Source organism: Ranitomeya variabilis, chromosome 8, assembly GCF_051348905.1.
Source record: "Ranitomeya variabilis isolate aRanVar5 chromosome 8, aRanVar5.hap1, whole genome shotgun sequence".
NCBI classification, from domain to species: Eukaryota; Metazoa; Chordata; class Amphibia; order Anura; family Dendrobatidae; genus Ranitomeya; species Ranitomeya variabilis.
In genome coordinates this window covers 218753760-218768792 of record NC_135239.1, presented here as the reverse complement: position 1 = coordinate 218768792, position 15033 = coordinate 218753760, and the positions used below count along the sequence as shown (strand labels likewise).

The 15033-nt window shown below is 60.7% G+C and overlaps 1 protein-coding gene across 1 annotated transcript in view; it reads left to right on the top strand.

The window, feature by feature from the left end:
* Positions 1 to 15033, top strand: part of APEH (acylaminoacyl-peptide hydrolase) — a 116035-nt gene that overhangs the window by 98654 nt on the left and 2348 nt on the right. The window contains exons 11-18 of the mRNA XM_077277224.1: positions 2794 to 2854; positions 2925 to 3022; positions 3124 to 3178; positions 5723 to 5811; positions 6029 to 6167; positions 6563 to 6643; positions 14775 to 14855; positions 14938 to 15026. Of these exons, the coding sequence (XP_077133339.1) occupies positions 2794 to 2854; positions 2925 to 3022; positions 3124 to 3178; positions 5723 to 5811; positions 6029 to 6167; positions 6563 to 6643; positions 14775 to 14855; positions 14938 to 15026 (693 nt within the window). The remainder of the gene's footprint in view (positions 1 to 2793; positions 2855 to 2924; positions 3023 to 3123; positions 3179 to 5722; positions 5812 to 6028; positions 6168 to 6562; positions 6644 to 14774; positions 14856 to 14937; positions 15027 to 15033) is intronic.

The window sequence follows — 15033 nt, the reverse complement described above, 5'->3', positions numbered from 1 at the left end:
CCTCGCTCTCTGCTGCCCCTCACTATAAGGCGACCTGTATCCCTCGCTCTCTGCTGCCCCTCACTATAAGGCGACCTATATCCCTCGCTCTCTGCTGCCCCTCACTATAAGGCGGCCTGTATCCCTCGCTCTCCGCTGCCCCTCACTATAAGGCGACCTGTATCCCTCGCTCTCTGCTGCCCCTCACTATAAGGCGACCTGTATCCTGCGCTCTCTGCTGCCCCTCACTATAAGGCGACCTGTATCCCTCGCTCTCTGCTGCCCCTCACTATAAGGCGACCTGTATCCCTCGCTCTCTGCTGCCCCTCACTATAAGGCGACCTTTATCCCGCTCTCTCTGCTGCCCCTCACTATAAGGCGGCCTGTATCCCTCGCTCTCTGCTGCCCCTCACTATAAGGCGACCTGTATCCTGCGCTCTCTGCTGCCCCTCACTATAAGGCGACCTGTATCCTGCGCTCTCTCTGCTGCCCCTCACTATAAGGCGACCTGTATCCCTCGCTCTCTCTGCTGCCCCTCACTATAAGGCGACCTGTATCCCGCGCTCTCTGCTGCCCCTCACTATAAGGCGACCTGTATCCTGCGCTCTCTGCTGCCCCTCACTATAAGGCGACCTGTATCCTGCGCTCTCTCTGCTGCCCCTCACTATAAGGCGACCTGTATCCTGCGCTCTCTCTGCTGCCCCTCACTATAAGGCGACCTGTATCCCTCGCTCTCTCTGCTGCCCCTCACTATAAGGCGACCTGTATCCCGCTCTCTCTGCTGCCCCTCACTATAAGGCGGCCTGTATCCCTCGCTCTCCGCTGCCCCTCACTATAAGGCGACCTGTATCCCGCTTTCTTTGCTGCCCCTCACTATAAGGCGACCTGTATCCCGCGCTCTCTGCTGCCCCTCACTATAAGGCGACCTGTATCCTGCGCTCTCTCTGCTGCCCCTCACTATAAGGCGACCTGTATCCTGCGCTCTCTGCTGCCCCTCACTATAAGGCGGCCTGTATCCCTCGCTCTCTCTGCTGCCCCTCACTATAAGGCGACCTGTATCCTGCGCTCTCTCTGCTGCCCCTCACTATAAGGCGACCTGTATCCCTCGCTCTCTCTGCTGCCCCTCACTATAATGCGACCTGTATCCCGCTCTCTCTGCTGCCCCTCACTATAAGGCGGCCTGTATCCCTCGCTCTCTGCTGCCCCTCACTATAAGGCGACCTGTATCCCTCGCTCTCTGCTGCCCCTCACTATAAGGCGACCTGTATCCCTCGCTCTCCGCTGCCCCTCACTATAAGGCGACCTGTATCCCGCTTTCTTTGCTGCCCCTCACTATAAGGCGACCTGTATCCCGCGCTCTCTGCTGCCCCTCACTATAAGGCGACCTGTATCCTGCGCTCTCTCTGCTGCCCCTCACTATAAGGCGACCTGTATCCTGCGCTCTCTGCTGCCCCTCACTATAAGGCGGCCTGTATCCCTCGCTCTCTCTGCTGCCCCTCACTATAAGGCGACCTGTATCCTGCGCTCTCTCTGCTGCCCCTCACTATAAGGCGACCTGTATCCCTCGCTCTCTCTGCTGCCCCTCACTATAATGCGACCTGTATCCCGCTCTCTCTGCTGCCCCTCACTATAAGGCGGCCTGTATCCCTCGCTCTCTGCTGCCCCTCACTATAAGGCGACCTGTATCCCTCGCTCTCTGCTGCCCCTCACTATAAGGCGACCTGTATCCCGCGCTCTCTGCTGCCCCTCACTATAAGGCGACCTGTATCCTGCGCTCTCTGCTGCCCCTCACTATAAGGCGACCTGTATCCCTCGCTCTCTGCTGCCCCTCACTATAAGGCGACCTGTATCCCGCGCTCTCTGCTGCCCCTCACTATAAGGTGACCTGTATCCCTCGCTCTCTGCTGCCCCTCACTATAAGGCGGCCTGTATCCCTCGCTCTCCGCTGCCCCTCACTATAAGGCGACCTGTATCCCTCGCTCTCTGCTGCCCCTCACTATAAGGCGACCTGTATCCCTCGCTCTCTGCTGCCCCTCACTATAAGGCGACCTGTATCCCTCGCTCTCCGCTGCCCCTCACTATAAGGCGACCTGTATCCCTCGCTCTCTGCTGCCCCTCACTATAAGGCGACCTGTATCCCTCGCTCTCTGCTGCCCCTCACTATAAGGCGACCTGTATCCCTCGCTCTCTGCTGCCCCTCACTATAAGGCGACCTTTATCCCGCTCTCTCTTCTGCAGCTGCGGATTGTGAACTGCTGCTCATAATTCTTAGAAAGGGGCAGCGGAGAGCGCGGGATACAGGCCGCCTTATAGTGAGGGGCAGCAGACAGCGCAGGATACAGACTGCCTTATAGTGAGGGGCAGCGGAGAGCGCAGGATACAGGCCGCCTTATAGTGAGGGGCAGCGGACAGCGCGGGATACAGGCCGCCTTATAGTGAGGGGCAGCGGAGAGCGCGGGATACAGGCCGCCTTATAGTGAGGGGCAGCGGACAGCGCGGGATACAGGCCGCCTTATAGTGAGGGGCAGCGGAGAGCGCGGGATACAGGCCGCCTTATAGTGAGGGGCAGCGGACAGCGCGGGATACAGGCCGCCTTATAGTGAGGGGCAGCGGAGAGCGCGGGATACAGGCCGCCTTATAGTGAGGGCCTTCACCCAGCATGACGCCCCCTTGCTGTGTCATGTCCTCACAGTCCCTCGCTCGGTCTTTGGCTCCCTGTCCCCCTTGATCCGTCCTCGGTTGCCCCCCACCGTTTGCAGCCCTGCGGTGGCCCGCTCTGCCGTAGATTGTAACGGAGTCTCCCATGTATTTCAGTACGACTGGTACACTAAGGTCACCTCCTGTGTGGTGGACATCGTCTCCAGACCCGCAGATGGTGAGTGACCCCCTGCACCCCGATAACCCCCCGCCGCTGTCAGCACCCTCACTGTCTCCTCGTTCCACAGGGCAGTTTGGGGGCATTTACACGTCACTGCTGGCGCCATTCTGCTGGTCTGCGGACAGTCGGAGGGTCATCATTGACACATTGCTGCGCAGTCGCCAGGTAAAGCACTGCGGGGGACGCCACACTCCACCGCATGAACGTTGCAGCGGCGGAGCAGAGGGTCTCCACATCCACCTGCTCATGATCTTTCTCTCACTCAGGTCCTGTTCGTAGTGGACATAATAACTGGGACGGTGACCGCTCTACAGCCCCAGGGTGAGACTCGCGCTGCGCCGTGTGCCTCCTCTTTGTGCCCCGCCACGCCGTGTGCCTTTGCATTGTGCCCCACCCCGCCGCGCCGTGTGCCTCCACATTGTACCCCGCAGTGCTGTGTGCCTCCTCTTTGTGCCCCGCCACGCTGTGTGCCTCCGCATTGGGCCCCGCCACGCCGTGTGCCTCCGCATTGTGTCCTGCCGCACTGTGTGCCTCCGCATTGTACCCTGCCACGCCTTGTGCCTTCGCATTGTGCCCCTCCGTGCTGTGTGCCTCCGCATTGTACCCCGCCACGCCTTGTGCCTCCGCATTGTGCCCCTCCCTGCTGTGTGCCTCCGTGTGGTGAAAGATGTATAAATATATATCTGTGCAGTGAACTCTGTCTAGGTTTATTGTGAGACTAGTAATAGTGTAACATCTGTCCTGAAGGCTGCAGGTCTCACCCAGGTGTTAATATGTATTTTCCTGAGACAGCAGACTTCTGTCTCCAATGTCACCAGAGGGTCGTGCTGGGAACCAAGAAGAAAGGGAACAGTTCACACCTTCTAGGTCTTTAGAAGAGAGATGTCAATTACATCCTGATACTATCCCTGGGAAGCTTTACACAAAGGATCTCAGAGAAAATAATATATTCATTGGGGGAGCGGCCGTGGTCCAATCAAAAACTAGCAATTAGAATATCAACTTGAGGGGCTGGTCTAGAAATCTGACCTCCAGGGTGACTCTATAAATTTGGCTTCTATACATTCAAAATTGTTCACATGTGAGTGCAGCCTGGGAAGCTGATGTGATCCATTCCATATTTCGCCCTCCCTCAGGGACAGAGTACCAGACTGCAAAGTTTTATACTGTTTTGCATATTTTTATACCTTTTTTTACTGTAAGCACTGTACCTTTTGTATTAAAGCATAAAACTTTAAGAGTTGAACCTCATATGTTCTAAAGAATCCATAGCCTTAAAGTGTTTGACCCTTTTGAGTGGTAGACATTATTAGTAATAGTCGGGGGCTCATCGCCCGTGTGTTCGGTGAGTGGTGGCAGCGTGTATGAGCGGGTGTGTGATTTATGCTCCCATTACAGCATAGGACAGAGGTTGAATGGTGGAGTGAGAGAGGGGAGATAGATTAACCCTTGCAGGCGCAACCCCAAGTCACGTGCTGAGAGCGGGTACATGACAAATTGGTAGCAGCATGGAGAGGGATCCGTGATACTCCACATTGTACCTCGCCGCACCGTCTGCCTCCACATTGTGCCCTGCCGCGCCTTGTGCCTCCGCACGGTGTGTCTCCGCATTGTGTGCCTCCATGCCTAGTGCCTACGCACGGTGTGTCTCCGCATTGTGTGCCTCCATGCCTTGTGCCTACGCACGGTGTGCCTCCGCATTGTGCCCCGCCACACCTTATGCCTCTGCACCGTGTGCCTCCGCATTGTGCCTCGCCGCGCCTTGTCTCCACGCAGTGTGCATCCCAATTGTGCCCGCCGCGTGTCTCCGCGCAGTGTGCCTCCGCATTGTGCCCGCCACGCCGCTTGTCTCCACGCCTTGTGCCTCCGCACCGTGCGCCTCTGTCTTGTGGCTCCGCATTGTGCCCCGCAGTGCCTTGTGGCTCCGCACCATGTGCCTCCGCATTGTGTGCTTCCACGCCTTGTGCCTCTGTACCGTGTTCCTCATCACCGTGTGCCTCTGCACTGTTTTGTGTGCCTCCGTGCCATGTGCCACTGCACCTTGTGCCTCTGCGCCGTGTGCCTCCGCCGCGCCGTCTGCCTCCGCATTGTGCCCTGCCGTGCCTTGTGCCTCCGCACGGTGTGTCTCCGCATTGTGAGCCTCCACGCCTTGTGCCTCCGCACGGTGTGTCTCCGTATTGTGTGCCTCTATGCCTTGTGCCTACGCACGGTGTGCCTCCGCATTGTGCCCCGCCGCACCGTGTGCCTCCACATTGTGCCCCGCCATGCCTTGTGCCTCTGCACCGTATGCCTCCGCATTGTGCCTCGCCGCGCCTTGTCTCCGCGCAGTGTGCCTCCGCATTGTGCCCGCCGCGCCGCATGTCTCAACGCCTTGTGCCTCCGCACCGTGCGCCTCCGCCTTGTGCCTCCATGCTGTGTGGCTCCGCATTGTGCCCCGCAGCGCCTTGTGTCTCCGCACCATGTGCCTCCGCATTGTGTGCTTCCACGCCTTGTGCCTCTGTACCGTGTTCCTCATCACCGTGTGCCTCTGCACTGTTTTGTGTGCCTCCGTGCCATGTGCTACTGCACCTTGTGCCTCTGCGCCGTGTGCCTCCGTGCTATGTGCCTCCGCCCACTGTGTGCCTCCGTGCCATGTGCTACTGCACCTTGTGCCTCTGCGCCGTGTGCCTCCGTGCTATGTGCCTCCGCCCACTGTGTGCCTCCGTGCTATGTGCCTCTGAGCTTTGTGCCTCCGTGCCGTGCTCTGTGCCTCTGCTCCGTGTGCCTCCACACCATGTCGGGTGCCTCTGCGCCTTGTGCCACCTCGCCGTGTGCCGCCGCCATGTTTCCAGCTTTGCCCACTGAGGTCTCCTGCTTGTTCTGCAGATACATCTCCCGGTAGCTGGAAGTTGATGGCTGCGGATCGTGACCTCCTTGTTGTGAGATTTTCGTCTCCTAATTGCCCCCCGACAGTGGTGAGTCCTTGGCTCCTCGCCCTGCTCCGACTCCTCACCCTGCTTCTCGCCCAGCTCCTGCTTCTCGCCCAGCTCCTGCTTCTCGCCCTGCTCCCGCTCCTCCTCCTTGCCCTGCTCCCGCTCCTCACCCTGTTTCTCGCCCGACTCCCGCTCCTCCTCCTCGCCCTGCTCCTCCTCCTCCTCCACACTCTCCTTATGACATTTCTCCTTTCTGCAGAAAGTCGGGTTTCTGCCGCCGCCCGGCAGCGAGGCGGACATCACGTGGGTCTCTCTGGAGGAGGAGAACAGTATCGCTGACATAGACTGGAGCTACAAGAGCCATCGACCACCGCCGGAGCAGGAAAACCCCCAGTATCGTATGTAGCTGGGCAATGGGGCGAAGAGGCCTTAGTTACACTGGTGTGGTCCTGCCTACAGCTGAGGTGTCGTTACAGTGTGTTCAGCTCAGTGAGGAAAGCGAGATTGGACACATTGTAACAAAGTCTCAGCTGTAGTGCAGTCCTGCTGGGTGGGCACTGCAGACACTGAGGGTTAGGGTTAGGGGTGCGCGCACGGGGTCTGCCGCCTCAATTAGGTGACGCATCGCTTCCCGGCAGCGACATTTCTGGTGCGAAAATCCAAAACTGACGATTTCTGTACAACTTCATGTTGGGCAAAAATGTCAAAACATCTGAAGGTGTTTTCCTCCAGAATTGTGGCGGCCCCCCGAGTCTGCGGGGTCTCACCAGGGTCTGCTCCTCCTGTCTTGTAGCCGGACTGGACTTTGAATCCATCCTTCTGAAGCCACGCAGCCCCCTGGACGGTTGTCATCCTCTGGTGGTCTACCCTCATGGTGAGTAATTGGTGGTCCTTTCACTCTAAGGGGATTGCACTGTTTGCTGGGGGTCCTGGTCCCTGCTTCATACTTTCTTTCCCTGCAGGGGTCCACCCTCATTACCTGGGTCCTCTCCCCTCGGGGAGCAGCCTCTGTCTCTGGGGGTCTCTGTCTCACGCTGTGTTCTTCCTGCAGAGGTCCACCCTCATTACCTGGGTCCTCTCCCCTCGGGGGAGCAGCCTCTGTCTCTGGGGGTCTCTGTCTCACGCTGTGTTCTTCCTGCAGAGGTCCACCCTCATTACCTGGGTCCTCTCCCCTCGGGGGAGCAGCCTCTGTCTCTGGGGGTCTCTGTCTCACGCTGTGTTCTTCCTGCAGGGGTCCACCCTCATTACCTGGGTCCTCTCCCCTCGGGGAGCAGCCTCTGTCTCTGGGGGTCTCTGTCTCACGCTGTGTTCTTCCTGCAGGGGTCCACCCTCATTACCTGGGTCCTCTCCCCTCGGGGGAGCAGCCTCTGTCTCTGGGGGTCTCTGTCTCATGCTGTGTTCTTCCTGCAGGGGTCCACCCTCATTACCTGGGTCCTCTCCCCTCGGGGGAGCAGCCTCTGTCTCTGGGGGTCTCTGTCTCACGCTGTGTTCTTCCTGCAGGGGTCCACCCGAATTACCTGGGTCCTCTCCCCTCGGGGGCGCAGCCTCTGTCTCTGGGGGTCTCTGTCTCACGCTGTGTTCTTCCTGCAGGGGTCCACCCTCATTACCTGGGTCCTCCCCCCTCGGGGGAGCAGCCTCTGTCTCTGGGGGTCTCTGTCTCACACTGTGTTCTTCCTGCAGGGGTCCACCCTCATTACCTGGGTCCTCCCTCCTCGGGGGCGCAGCCTCTGTCTCTGGGGGTCTCTGTCTCATGCTGTGTTCTTCCTGCAGGGGTCCACCCTCATTACCTGGGTCCTCTCCCCTCGGGGGAGCAGCCTCTGTCTCTGGGGGTCTCTGTCTCACGCTGTGTTCTTCCTGCAGGGGTCCACCCTCATTACCTGGGTCCTCTCCCCTCGGGGGAGCAGCCTCTGTCTCTGGGGGTCTCTGTCTCATGCTGTGTTCTTCCTGCAGGGGTCCACCCTCATTACCTGGGTCCTCTCCCCTCGGGGGAGCAGCCTCTGTCTCTGGGGGTGTCTGTCTCACGCTGTGTTCTTCCTGCAGGGGTCCACCCTCATTACCTGGGTCCTCCCCCCCCCCCCTTGGGGGGAGCAGCCTCTGTCTCTGGGGGTCTCTGTCTCACACTGTGTTCTTCCTGCAGGGGTCCACCCTCATTACCTGGGTCCTCCCTCCTCGGGGGAGCAGCCTCTGTCTCTGGGGGTCTCTGTCTCACGCTGTGTTCTTCCTGCAGGGGTCCACCCTCATTACCTGGGTCCTCCCCCCCCCCTCGGGGGAGCAGCCTCTGTCTCTGGGGGTCTCTGTTTCACGCTGTCTTTGTCCTGCAGGGGTCCACCCTCATTACCTGGGTCCTCCCTCCTCGGGGGAGCAGCCTCTGTCTCTGGGGGTCTCTGTCTCACGCTGTGTTCTTCCTGCAGGGGTCCACCCTCATTACCTGGGTCCTCTCCCCTCGGTGAGCAGCCTCTGTTCCTGGGGCCTCTGTCTCACACTGTGTTCTTCCTGCAGGGGTCCACCCTCATTACCTGGGTCCTCTCCCCTCGGTGAGCAGCCTCTGTCTCTGGGGGTCTCTGTCTCACGCTGTGTTCTTCCTGCAGGGGTCCACCCTCATTACCTGGGTCCTCTCCCCTCGGGGAGCAGCCTTTGTCTCTGGGGGTCTCTGTCTCACGCTGTGTTCTTCCTGCAGGGGTCCACCCTCATTACCTGGGTCCTCTCCCCTCGGGGAGCAGCCTCTGTTCCTGGGGCCTCTGTCTCACGCTGTGTTCTTCTTGCAGGGGTCCACCCTCATTACCTGGGTCCTCTCCCCTCGGGGGAGCAGCCTCTGTCTCTGGGGGTCTCTGTCTCATGCTGTGTTCTTCCTGCAGGGGTCCACCCTCATTACCTGGGTCCTCTCCCCTCGGAGGCGCAGCCTCTGTCTCTGGGGGTCTCTGTCTCACGCTGTCCTTGTCCTGCAGGGGTCCACCCTCATTACCTGGGTCCTCCCCCCTCGGGGGCGCAGCCTCTGTCTCTGGGGGTCTCTGTCTCACGCTGTGTTCTTCTTGCAGGGGTCCACCCTCATTACCTGGGTCCTCTCCCCTCGGGGGAGCAGCCTCTGTCTCTGGGGGTCTCTGTCTCACACTGTGTTCTTCCTGCAGGGGTCCACCCTCATTACCTGGGTCCTCCCTCCTCGGGGGAGCAGCCTCTGTCTCTGGGGGTCTCTGTCTCACGCTGTGTTCTTCCTGCAGGGGTCCACCCTCATTACCTGGGTCCTCTCCCCTCGGGGGAGCAGCCTCTGTCTCTGGGGGTCTCTGTCTCACGCTGTGTTCTTCCTGCAGGGGTCCACCCTCATTACCTGGGTCCTCTCCCCTCGGGGGAGCAGCCTCTGTCTCTGGGGGTATCTGTCTCATGCTGTGTTCTTCCTGCAGGGGTGCACCCTCATTACCTGGGTCCTCTCCCCTTGGGGGAGCAGCCTCTGTCTCTGGGGGTCTCTGTCTCACGCTGTGTTCTTCTTGCAGGGGTCCACCCTCATTACCTGGGTCCTCCCTCCTCGGGGGAGCAGCCTCTGTCTCTGGGGGTCTCTGTCTCACGCTGTGTTCTTCCTGCAGGGGTCCACCCTCATTACCTGGGTCCTCTCCCCTCGGGGGAGCAGCCTCTGTCTCTGGGGGTATCTGTCTCATGCTGTGTTCTTCCTGCAGGGGTGCACCCTCATTACCTGGGTCCTCTCCCCTTGGGGGAGCAGCCTCTGTCTCTGGGGGTCTCTGTCTCACGCTGTGTTCTTCTTGCAGGGGTCCACCCTCATTACCTGGGTCCTCCCCCCTCGGGGGCGCAGCCTCTGTCTCTGGGGGTCTCTGTCTCACGCTGTGTTCTTCTTGCAGGGGTCCACCCTCATTACCTGGGTCCTCTCCCCTCGGGGGAGCAGCCTCTGTCTCTGGGGGTCTCTGTCTCACACTGTGTTCTTCCTGCAGGGGTCCACCCTCATTACCTGGGTCCTCCCTCCTCGGGGGAGCAGCCTCTGTCTCTGGGGGTCTCTGTCTCACGCTGTGTTCTTCCTGCAGGGGTCCACCCTCATTACCTGGGTCCTCTCCCCTCGGGGGAGCAGCCTCTGTCTCTGGGGGTCTCTGTCTCACGCTGTGTTCTTCCTGCAGGGGTCCACCCTCATTACCTGGGTCCTCTCCCCTCGGGGGAGCAGCCTCTGTCTCTGGGGGTATCTGTCTCATGCTGTGTTCTTCCTGCAGGGGTGCACCCTCATTACCTGGGTCCTCTCCCCTTGGGGGAGCAGCCTCTGTCTCTGGGGGTCTCTGTCTCACGCTGTGTTCTTCTTGCAGGGGTCCACCCTCATTACCTGGGTCCTCCCTCCTCGGGGGAGCAGCCTCTGTCTCTGGGGGTCTCTGTCTCACGCTGTGTTCTTCCTGCAGGGGTCCACCCTCATTACCTGGGTCCTCTCCCCTCGGGGGAGCAGACTCTGTCTCTGGGGGTCTCTGTCTCACGCTGTGTTCTTCCTGCAGGGGTCCACCCTCATTACCTGGGTCCTCTCCCCTCGGGGGCGCAGCCTCTGTCTCTGGGGTCTCTGTCTCATGCTGTGTTCTTCCTGCAGGGGTCCACCCTCATTACCTGGGTCCTCTCCCCTCGGGGGCGCAGCTTCTGTCTCTGGGGTCTGTCTCACGCTGTGATCTTCCTGCAGGGGTCCACCCTCATTACCTGGGTCCTCTCCCCTCGGGGGCTCAGCCTCTGTCTCTGGGGTCTCTGTTTCATGCTGTGATCTTCCTGCAGGGGTCCACCCTCATTACCTGGGTCCTCTCCCCTCGGGGGAGCAGCCTCTGTTCCTGGGGCCTCTGTCTCACACTGTGTTCTTCCTGCAGGGGTCCACCCTCATTACCTGGGTCCTCTCCCCTCGGTGAGCAGCCTCTGTCTCTGGGGGTCTCTGTCTCACGCTGTGTTCTTCCTGCAGGGGTCCACCCTCATTACCTGGGTCCTCTCCCCTCGGGGAGCAGCCTTTGTCTCTGGGGGTCTCTGTCTCACGCTGTGTTCTTCCTGCAGGGGTCCACCCTCATTACCTGGGTCCTCTCCCCTCGGGGAGCAGCCTCTGTTCCTGGGGCCTCTGTCTCACGCTGTGTTCTTCTTGCAGGGGTCCACCCTCATTACCTGGGTCCTCTCCCCTCGGGGGAGCAGCCTCTGTCTCTGGGGGTCTCTGTCTCATGCTGTGTTCTTCCTGCAGAGGTCCACCCTCATTACCTGGGTCCTCTCCCCTCGGAGGCGCAGCCTCTGTCTCTGGGGGTCTCTGTCTCACGCTGTCCTTGTCCTGCAGGGGTCCACCCTCATTACCTGGGTCCGCCCCCCTCGGGGGCGCAGCCTCTGTCTCTGGGGGTCTCTGTCTCACGCTGTGTTCTTCTTGCAGGGGTCCACCCTCATTACCTGGGTCCTCTCCCCTCGGGGGAGCAGCCTCTGTCTCTGGGGGTCTCTGTCTCACACTGTGTTCTTCCTGCAGGGGTCCACCCTCATTACCTGGGTCCTCCCTCCTCGGGGGAGCAGCCTCTGTCTCTGGGGGTCTCTGTCTCACGCTGTGTTCTTCCTGCAGGGGTCCACCCTCATTACCTGGGTCCTCTCCCCTCGGGGGCGCAGCCTCTGTCTCTGGGGTCTCTGTCTCACGCTGTGATCTTCCTGCAGGGGTCCACCCTCATTACCTGGGTCCTCTCCCCTCGGGGGCGCAGCCTCTGTCTCTGGGGTCTCTGTTTCACGCTGTGATCTTCCTGCAGGGGTCCACCCTCATTACCTGGGTCCTCTCCCCTCGGGGAGCAGCCTTTGTCTCTGGGGGTCTCTGTCTCACGCTGTGTTCTTCCTGCAGGGGTCCACCCTCATTACCTGGGTCCTCTCCCCTCGGGGGCGCAGCCTCTGTCTCTGGGGTCTCTGTTTCACGCTGTGATCTTCCTGCAGGGGTCCACCCTCATTACCTGGGTCCTCTCCCCTCGGGGGCTCAGCCTCTGTCTTTGGGGGTCTCTGTTTCATGCTGTGATCTTCTTGCAGGGGTCCACCCTCATTACCTGGGTCCTCTCCCCTCGGGGGCACAGCCTCTGTCTCTGGTGTTCTTCCTGCAGGGGTCCACCCTCATTACCTGGGTCCTCTCCCCTCGGGGAGCAGCCTTTGTCTCTGGGGGTCTCTGTCTCACGCTGTGATCTTCCTGCAGGGGTCCACCCTCATTACCTGGGTCCTCTCCCCTCGGGGGCTCAGCCTCTGTCTCTGGGGGTCTCTGTTTCATGCTGTGATCTTCTTGCAGGGGTCCACCCTCATTACCTGGGTCCTCTCCCCTCGGGGGCACAGCCTCTGTCTCTGGTGTTCTTCCTGCAGGGGTCCACCCTCATTACCTGGGTCCTCCCCCCTCGGGGGCGCAGCCTCTGTCTCTGGGGGTCTCTGTCTCACGCTGTCCTTGTCCTGCAGGGGTCCACCCTCATTACCTGGGTCCTCCCCCCTCGGGGGCGCAGCCTCTGTCTCTGGGGTCTCTGTTTCACGCTGTGTTCTTCCTGCAGGGGTCCACCCTCATTACCTGGGTCCTCTCCCCTCGGGGGAGCAGCCTCTGTCTCTGAGGGTCTCTGTCTCACGCTGTGATCTTCCTGCAGGGGTCCACCCTCATTACCTGGGTCCTCTCCCCTCGGGGAGCAGCCTCTGTCTCTGGGGGTCTCTGTCTCACGCTGTGATCTTCCTGCAGTGGTCCACCCTCATTACCTGGGTCCTCTCCCCTCGGGGGCTCAGCCTCTGTCTCTGGGGGTCTCTGTTTCATGCTGTGATCTTCTTGCAGGGGTCCACCCTCATTACCTGGGTCCTCTCCCCTCGGGGGCACAGCCTCTGTCTCTGGTGTTCTTCCTGCAGGGGTCCACCCTCATTACCTGGGTCCTCCCCCCTCGGGGGCGCAGCCTCTGTCTCTGGGGGTCTCTGTTTCATGCTGTGATCTTCCTGCAGGGGTCCACCCTCATTACCTGGGTCCTCTCCCCTCGGGGGCTCAGCCTCTGTCTCTGGGGGTCTCTGTTTCATGCTGTGATCTTCTTGCAGGGGTCCACCCTCATTACCTGGGTCCTCCCCCCTCGGGGGCGCAGCCTCTGTCTCTGGGGGTCTCTGTCTCACGCTGTGTTCTTCTTGCAGGGGTCCACCCTCATTACCTGGGTCCTCTCCCCTCGGGGGAGCAGCCTCTGTCTCTGGGGGTCTCTGTCTCACGCTGTGATCTTCCTGCAGGGGTCCACCCTCATTACCTGGGTCCTCTCCCCTCGGGGGCGCAGCCTCTGTCTCTGGGGTCTCTGTTTCACGCTGTGTTCTTCCTGCAGGGGTCCACCCTCATTACCTGGGTCCTCTCCCCTCGGGGAGCAGCCTCTGTCTCTGGGGGTCTCTGTCTCACGCTGTGATCTTCCTGCAGGGGTCCACCCTCATTACCTGGGTCCTCTCCCCTCGGGGGCTCAGCCTCTGTCTCTGTTTCATGCTGTGATCTTCTTGCAGGGGTCCACCCTCATTACCTGGGTCCTCTCCCCTCGGGGGCACAGCCTCTGTCTCTGGTGTTCTTCCTGCAGGGGTCCACCCTCATTACCTGGGTCCTCTCCCCTCGGGGGCGCAGCCTCTGTCTCTGGTGTTCTTCCTGCAGGGGTCCACCCTCATTGCCTGGGTCCTCTCCCCTCGGGGGCACAGCCTCTGTCTCTGGTGTTCTTCCTGCAGGGGTCCACCCTCATTGCCTGGGTCCTCTCCCCTCGGGGAGCAGCCTCTGTCTCTGGGGGTCTCTGTCTCACGCTGTGATCTTCCTGCAGGGGTCCACCCTCATTACCTGGGTCCTCTCCCCTCGGGGGCGCAGCCTCTGTCTCTGGGGTCTCTGTCTCACGCTGTGTTCTTCTTGCAGGGGTCCACCCTCATTACCTGGGTCCTCTCCCCTCGGGGGCTCAGCCTCTGTCTCTGGGGTCTCTGTTTCATGCTGTGATCTTCTTGCAGGGGTCCACCCTCATTACCTGGGTCCTCTCCCCTCGGGGGCACAGCCTCTGTCTCTGGGGGTCTCTGTCTCACGCTGTCCTTGTCCTGCAGGGGTCCACCCTCATTACCTGGGTCCTCCCCCCTCGGGGGCGCAGCCTCTGTCTCTGGGGGTCTCTGTCTCACGCTGTGTTCTTCTTGCAGGGGTCCACCCTCATTACCTGGGTCCTCTCCCCTCGGGGGAGCAGCCTCTGTCTCTGGGGGTCTCTGTCTCACGCTGTGTTCTTCTTGCAGGGGTCCACCCTCATTACCTGGGTCCTCTCCCCTCGGGGGAGCAGCCTCTGTCTCTGGGGGTCTCTGTCTCACGCTGTGTTCTTCTTGCAGGGGTCCACCCTCATTACCTGGGTCCTCTCCCCTCGGGGAGCAGCCTCTGTCTCTGGGGGTCTCTGTCTCACGCTGTGATCTTCCTGCAGGGGTCCACCCTCATTACCTGGGTCCTCTCCCCTCGGGGGCGCAGCCTCTGTCTCTGGGGTCTCTGTCTCACGCTGTGTTCTTCTTGCAGGGGTCCACCCTCATTACCTGGGTCCTCTCCCCTCGGGGGAGCAGCCTCTGTCTCTGGGGGTCTCTGTCTCACGCTGTGTTCTTCCTGCAGGGGTCCACCCTCATTACCTGGGTCCTCTCCCCTCGGGGGCTCAGCCTTTGTCTCTGGGGTCTCTGTTTCATGCTGTGATCTTCTTGCAGGGGTCCACCCTCATTACCTGGGTCCTCTCCCCTCGGGGGCACAGCCTCTGTCTCTGGGGGTCTCTGTCTCACGCTGTCCTTGTCCTGCAGGGGTCCACCCTCATTACCTGGGTCCTCCCCCCTCGGGGGAGCAGCCTCTGTCTCTGGGGTCTCTGTTTCATGCTGTGTTCTTCCTGCAGGGGTCCACCCTCATTACCTGGGTCCTCTCCCCTCGGGGGAGCAGCCTCTGTCTCTGGGGGTCTCTGTCTCACGCTGTGTTCTTCCTGCAGGGGTCCACCCTCATTACCTGGGTCCTCTCCCCTCGGGGGCTCAGCCTCTGTCTCTGGGGGTCTCTGTTTCATGCTGTGTTGTTCTTGCAGGGGGTCCTCAGCACTTTTTCATCAGTGAGTGGATGCTGTTCCCGGCTGCGCTGTGTAAGATGGGCTTCGCTGTGCTGTTAGGTGAGAGGGGCTGTGGTGGTCTGTTCTGCCTCTTACGTCCCGCAGCCCCCGTTGACCTTCCCCTTCTGTCTGTACGTTGCAGTGAATTACAGGGGGTCTTTGGGCTTTGGACAGCACAGTGTCGTGTCGATCCTGGGGAAGGTGGGAGATCAGGATGTGAAGGACGTGCAGGTAGGGG